Here is a 7,805-nt window from a genome sequence, read left to right as displayed (position 1 = left end):
CTCATCTTCATACTCAGACAGTGTGCCGTGGTGGTGGGGGAAGTGTGTAGCCAGGCCGAGTGCTATGGCAACCATGATAGCGCACGGCTCATTTGCTGAATTCTCAGCCATCCCTGTGCTAGACTCTTACTAAGCAAAACTCACCAGCTACTGTGAAACTGGTGACAGAGAAGAAAACATTTAGTGCAGAAATCTATGGAGTGTAATACGCTGTCTCTTTCACACCCATCACCATTTTCTACACATGGTGATTTCTTAATTTCTACATAGTGCCTCCCTCACCTCTCACTAAAGAACCTGTTGAATATTCTGCTGCTCTCTCCTTTTTTATTTTTGTTTTTAAAGAGACACTGACTACTGAAATCAATATAAAGGTACCCATGCTCTCAGATTATTTTATCACTTGCAACTCCAGCTGCACAGCGAGATGTAACCTTTCTTATCTACAATTACACATGTAGCTCATCAAATTTAATGTTGGTTGGTTATCATAAGAACATTTTTGGTGAGAGGTTGAGTTCTCTAACACCACGGACAGACATAGATACATTGATAGGATGTGGTAAGTCAAAACTTAATTCCTGACCAGGACTTGAATTCTGATTACTGCATTTCACATGTAGTCTACATTTGGGCTGGGATCTCAGTTTGAGCCCCAATTCAACACACAGTTTGTAATTAGTCATATTATTTTCTTTTTTACGTATTTACACATTATTTTTATACATAGAGAAAAGTGGGCAAATGTACCTGTGCCAACCACAAAGAAATTTTTCACCATACTAATGTTTGATGTCAACATGCACTACAAAGTTTCTATCTACAGTTGCCTAATTGCCACATCGTAAGGAACACGCTACGAGCAAAACATATTGAAAAACTAATGAAGGCAAAGTATAATTAAGAAATAAATATAAAAACAATTTAAAAAATATTCTTTTTATAATATATGCCACACATTTTACAATAAGCATGTGGATTACTGTAGACTATGTTTCCAGTACTTGTTCACATTTCATTAAATCACTGTTTATTTTCTTTTACACTAACATTTTGTGAGAGACGCAGCTTGCTAACTGATGTTAGTGCACTTGAGACCTGCAGCCAATATAAAAACACAACAGCTTTAGGCATGAATAATTATGTTACAAGGTATCCCAGGCCAAAATGAGAGATATTTTTATTATTTAAAAAGAAAACTCCATTTTTGTTTGTCGACTTTCCACTGATGCAACAATAATAAACCAGTTCCGGCCACAATAGGCCGAATCATCAACAGCAGTCTCTCTGCATATCAAATCACACCTCAGGATCACGTGACTTGCGAGGCAGAGTGCTCTCAGAACCGTAAACACGAAACGGAGCTCTCTTTCGTGTTGTGTCAATGTGCAGCAAATATAGTAAACAGGTTAGTTTTCTTTACCTTGTTCCCTGTTTTTTCAAGATAGGTCCGTCTATCAGAGTTACTTTCTCTCGACCCTGGTAATCTGCACTGTGGAATCCCCATGAGAAAATAAACAAATACAGATTCGTTTTTGCGAAAATGAGCATGTTATTTACAAGCCCACACTGCTTTTAAATCCTGACTACACATCTGCCCACCATGTGAGTATACAGGGGAAGGAGCTAGCAGCATCTATATTGAGTACCACTCAGTACCAAAACAACTGAAACAACAATATAGTTTATCTCACTTAATTAAAAAATAGTAAATATCTGACTTTTTTCCTCCCATACTTGCATGCAGGTCACCCTGTAAACCACTAACCAAGCTCATAAAAGTCTGTGGTGCAAGGCTATCGGCCGAACTGCAGGTAGACTACAGACTTTCTATTCGCTGTGATGCTAGGAGAAGGAGAGGAGAGTAGGAGAGATGGTGGACATCTCACCCTGGTTGTCTTTTGCCCCCAAGGCTGAATAGGCCTGGGGCAGTCCCTCCAAGACTGGGACAGTCCTGGAGGGACTGGAATGAGGAAAAATAACCTATCCCTAACTGGGATTGAACACAAGACCTTCAGGGCTGGAGTCTAGTGCTCTGCTTGGGGCAGACCACAACAATCCTCAATAAAGTTCTTAAGAAATTAAAAATAACTTCAGTCACTTCATAACATTGCAGCTGCTTTGTGACTCATAACTGTCAACATACATTGAGAAATATTTAAACAAATTTCTCACTTTATGTTAATGACACAATGTAAAAACATAAGAACTTGTCAACAGCTGTGTGGTTGACACCCTGGGAATACTTTTACGTATTTGTGTACAGAAAAAGACATGGTTATAATCAACAAAAATATATACATTAATGGAATACAGCTCACCTCTGCCACACAGTAGTTATACTGTAATCTCTAGTAATAGATAAAAAATGACAAAAGTCTTATATTCAGGAAAGTTAAATGTTTCATTAAACAAAACAATGAATATATATGAGGATTGGAACTTAAATAGTAGCAACTATTTATTCACAACCAATACAAAAGAGTCCTTCAAAGTAGTCACCAGTGTCGTGTAGAACCCAACCCGTTGCCAGTGATGTGGAAGACGTAGTACTGTTAGCATTGCCTGTTCTGTTGATGGTGCGAATGGAGCGGTCTACTGCCTATCGAATCTCTGGAACAGTTTTGAAGCGAATGCCATGAAGTGGTTACTTCATCTTCGGAACCAAATCAAAGTCACAAGGACTTAAGTCTGGGGAGGATGGTGGATGGTACAGTACATCCCAGTCCCATTGACTGAACAGAGCAGCCACAGCTTGCACTGTAAGTGCCTGCGTATTGTCATGCAAACCGATAGATTGGTTGCTCAGAAAGTGTCGCCACTTCTTTTGCAAAACTGTTCGCAGGAGATGCTCCAAAAACAAACAGTAATACTGTGCACTGACGGTCTGTCGTGGTGGAATGTAATACATTAGGATAACACCATCCCAGTCGTCCACGAGAATCACCATAACTTTAGACTGCTCCATTCGCACCATCAACAGAACAGGCGCTGCTAATGGTACACTACGCTTTCCACATCACTGGCAATGGGTTCTACACAACACTAGTGGCTACTTTGAAGGACAGTAACAGGTGCAAACATGTAAGTGTTTTGTATTGGTTGTGAATAAATAGTTGCCACTATTTAAGTTCCAACCCTCGTATAATGGTTGCTGAAACCAATCATAAAAAGGCTACTTGGCATAAAACTGAATAACAGGTTTTTCTTAAAACTGGCTGATACTCTGATGTAAGTTAAATTGAACATTGTTTCAGTTTACTTTGGAGAACTTAGACAAGTGAACAACCACTGACCATTTCATTTACCGCATGGCATTCATTGAGGGATTCAAGTATAAAGATCACATGTAGCTTTTGTTATGTGAGCCAGAACTACTACTTTCTGCTCTTACTTGACATATTCAATTCTGGAATATATGATATAATGCAACAGGTGTCACAATTTTTATCTCCAGGTCAATAACATAAATATATTGATATGAAACTAATCATCCCTGTATTGGCTTAGTGTCATAGAATTTACAATACATAACACACTAGTTACTGTAGTTTATCATTATTTCCAATACTTGCTTAAGATTTCCTGCAAATACACTTCATACAGCTTTATTCATGTCAACTCTAGTGCTTCCCTTTTTGTTTTTATTTCACTTACATGAGGGCATATATGAGAGAAACATTACACTGTTAATGGCACTTGCTTGTACAAAAAATTATACAAACTGTTGCACGTAACTAACATTTGTTTTTTATATGCATACTTTTCACAATACTGGTGACAATACTGACAAAATTATTCCTAAATATGTTTTGCTAGTGTGGATATTAGGCTCCAAAAAACTTTTGAAATCTAGGTAGACATTTAGAGTGAACAGTACAAGTAATAATATCAGTTACACAACAGTACCAGAAATAACAAAATCATTTTTCTCTGTTCATCTATTATTCAAAATGTAGACACATGTTAAACTGCAGTGCCGCACTGAAAAGGATAAGTTTTGTTTGGAATGATTGTTGTGGTTAATTATTGCCACATTAAGGACACTTCTCAGAATGATATTGAAGGAATTTGGGTGCTTTTTCCAAACCTCTTACCAAGAAGTTTTCCTACAATCACAGATTGCACAAGAATGCACTTGGAAAAAAAAAAAACTCTAATTAGTATATGAAAATTTATATACTTGATCGAGTACAGCAGAAGAAAATACCAACTCAGGCTGTACAGACAACACCTTCTCACCACCTCTCCACACCTAGTAAGAGTCCAGCTGTATAACACACTTATAACAAATATTAATACTGTCTGGAATCACAGACAGTTGCATGAGCTTTCCAACATTGCTACAAAATCTGACAGTCAGTTCAATCGAAAAGCTCAGAATCATCCATCTCCTGCTAAGGTTTACATTCTTCATGATAGGGTTCTAAGGCCCTGAGATCTCTCCATGTTGGAGGTAAGGCATTATGCAGATGGTTTCCACATCGCTTGCACGGATCACTGAACAGTGTGCTGTAGCTATGAAACCAAGTCTGCAAAGAGAAACACAAAAATGAAATCACACCTGACTTGAGTAAAGCAGCACTAGTAATGTAAGGTTCAGACTACAGGTATTATGAAAATAATACAGAGGGCCTAAGATTGAGGTAGTTATCTCAACCTAAACAATTAATATCATAAAAAAATCATAAAAATTTAAAAAGGTAATTCTAGAGGGTTTCCCAAAAAGAGTGATCTGATTTTAAATATAATTATTTATTAGGAAGAAGGGCTTAACACCAACAAATTGCATACTAAATTACTCAGAAAACAGAAGTTTATAAAAATCCATCATAAACATCCTCCATTGGCTGCACGGACGATATCTAGCAGGTAGCCGAATTCATCCCAGACTGAGAATAAGGTGTCTTCTGTCAATGAAGCTACAGCAGCTGATTTCTGGTTTTTAGTTCATCAGTGTCACGAGGTAAGGGAGGAACATAAACACACTGTTTAACATGCCCTTACAGGAAGAAATCACATGATGTTAAGTCAGGGGACCTAGGAGGCCAAGAATGTAAAGCCTGGTCTCGAAGTCCTGTATGCCCTCTCCAAAGTTGAGGCACGTTGGCATTGAGGGCACTGTGCACATTGTTGTGCCAGTGCAGTGGTGCTCCATCTTGCTGACAGATGAAATTGTCAGAGTCAAGTTGTGGGAATAAGCAGTTCTGTAGCATTGCAAGATATGACTGTCCTCTTACGGTTTCTTCCTCAAAAAAGTAGGATCCATAAACCCTGCTTTGCAAAACAGCACAAAAAAACACTCACTTTTGGTGAGTCATGTTCGTGTTCAATTGTTTCATGAGGACTTTTGATGCCCCATGTACGCACATTACGATGGTGAACCTTACCGCTAATATGTAAATTTGCCTCATCGCTGAATATCAACCGTAACATAAAAGTGTCATCTTCCATGTCCTCTAGAATAGCACTACTAAAGTCCACTCGCTTCACTTTGTCAGTATCTCGAAGAGCTTGTACCAGTTGTAATGAGTACGGTATGAGGGCTAAACGACACCGTAACACACGCCCCACTGTCATGCACAGCAACGCAAGTTCTCAGCTAACACAACGCGTAGACTTGTGGGGGCTCTGCTCAAACGCTCATTGGATTTGTTACATTGTTTGTTCAGGAATGCGTGGACAGCCAGGACTTTTGTCTTTACAGAGGCACCCTGTTTCTACAAACTGTTTATAGCACTGTCGAATGTTCTTTGGTGATGGTGGTTTAGCACGAAATCAAATATGAAACGCCCACTAAACTGCGATCACTGATTGAGTACGACTAAATTCAATAACACAATATGCCCTCTGTTGCGCGGACACCATATTGCACGAGACTGGCTGCACGTTCCAGGTCAGTGCACAAAGCGACATCTAGTGGATTTTTTATGACGCTCTAGACCATGCTGATTACATCTAGTGCTGTTTCAGTTACCTAGTTACATTTGCCTCAATATTATTACAAGTTAAAATTGGGTCATTCTTTTTGGGACACCCTGTATTTTGGTGGTCAGTTCTGTGGCTCCATGACAAAAGAAATCCAGTCTTTATTATTACCTCTGATGATCCCCTGTCATATGTTTTAATGGTGTATATAAAAGTTTAAAACTGATAATAGTGTCTTTTCTTTGACACTCTACACAGCCAAGAATAGGCTGGTTACAACATTGTCAAAACAGAAGGCTTGTTTTTGCTCTTCTCGTCTGGTGAAAAGATTTACAATTACATCCGTATTATGTTTGTACTCTTTCTGTGACTGCAAGAATATTTTCGGTTCTGACTCTTTTTTCCAACAATGCACAACCTGTTTCCATTAAAAACAAAGTTTTTGACTATGGGTGACATAACCAGTAAATTAAAATAAAAACATAAAGAATATGATAAGCCCATGGGGGAAGGAGGTGCTCACGTCTTGACCAAGGTACTACCTGTTCATTTTACAACTGCCTATGGCAGAATGCGGAACTAAGCTTTGTTTACATACTGATGGGACCAAAGGTGCCTGACAATACTCAACAATATACAAATGACACATGTGGCTCATTATACAGTCTCATTATTGTCATAGTGTGTTACTACCACTGTGCATTTTTAGCATCTGCTAAAATGGATTGTGATCACGCCAATATAAGTTATCGAAGAGTATGCTCAGAAGGAAAAGTCTTGATTAATAACGTAGTTCAGTTTTGTCAAGAAGAAAAATGGAAAGGTTTCCTAATACTGTTAGAAAGAGCTCTGGATAGAGCAGCAGCCACAGTAGGAAAGAGTGTAAGGACAGTATGTAATGTTGTGAACGATGTTAAAAAAGCCAGACAGAGTGGCCAGAAAATTGTCACACCAAGGAAGAGGAGACTCAGGAAGAAAAAGAAGTGTCTCAAAGACTTTGACAAATGTTTACTAAAAAGAAAGTTCTTGAAATATTATGATGTTAAAAAAGAAATACCCACTCTTTGAAAGCTTTACAATCGGGTGAAGGATGATACAGACATTAATTTCACAGGGAAATGAGCCACTTCCAAGAAAATTTTGAAGGATATTACATTTTGTTTTTTTAAAAAAAGGTAAAAATAGACGATCATTTCTGGTTGAGAGGGAGCACACCGTAGCATGACATGCAGACTTTCTTAGAACTTTGAGAGAAAATGAGAAAGGTGCGGAGAAACCTGTCTTGTATACTGATGAAACATGGCTGCATATACATTATATTGTCAGTAAATGTTGGCAGCATAGTGATGTACCAGGTGTGCAGAAAAATTAAAGTTCTGGACAAAGAGCAATAGTGGTTCATGCAGGAGGAGGAATGGTGTTTATTGAGGGTGCAGAGCTCATCTATGATTCGAGATCAACATCGGAAGATTATCTCAATGAAATGCAAAATGAAGATTATATAAAATGGTTGCAAGAGAGCCTTACCAAATATTGTAGGTGGAAACATTGTGGTATTAGTTAATGCACCCCACCATTGTGTTCATGAAAATAAAGCGAATAACATATCTTCTCCTAAAGCAGATATACAATCATGGCTGACTATGCATAAAATTCCATTTGGGGTGGATTTGACATGCAACAAACTCTTGGAAGTTGTGAAATGTCACAGACCTGAGTCATAATACACAGTACATACAATAATAAAAGAATATGGGAAAAGACTTACAGTGTTGCAACTTCCACCCTACAACTGTGATCTGAACTTGTCGAACCTATCTGGTATTTAATGAAACAGAAAGTTTCATCGAACAATGTCAGCAGTATTACCCTTTCCC

General features: G+C 38.3%; 1 protein-coding gene across 1 annotated transcript in view; it reads right to left on the bottom strand.

The window, feature by feature from the left end:
- Positions 1 to 671: 671 nt before the first annotated feature.
- Positions 672 to 7,805, bottom strand: part of LOC126474666 (mediator of RNA polymerase II transcription subunit 27) — a 58,152-nt gene continuing 51,018 nt past the window's right edge. The window contains exon 6 of the mRNA XM_050102148.1: positions 672 to 4,532. Coding sequence (XP_049958105.1) covers positions 4,398 to 4,532 — 135 coding nt within the window. The 3' untranslated portion in view covers positions 672 to 4,397. The remainder of the gene's footprint in view (positions 4,533 to 7,805) is intronic.

This window comes from Schistocerca serialis, chromosome 1 (assembly GCF_023864345.2).
Source record: "Schistocerca serialis cubense isolate TAMUIC-IGC-003099 chromosome 1, iqSchSeri2.2, whole genome shotgun sequence".
NCBI lineage: Eukaryota > Metazoa > Arthropoda > Insecta > Orthoptera > Acrididae > Schistocerca > Schistocerca serialis.
Note: the sequence above shows the minus strand (reverse complement) of the source record. Positions and strands in the feature narration are given on the sequence as shown.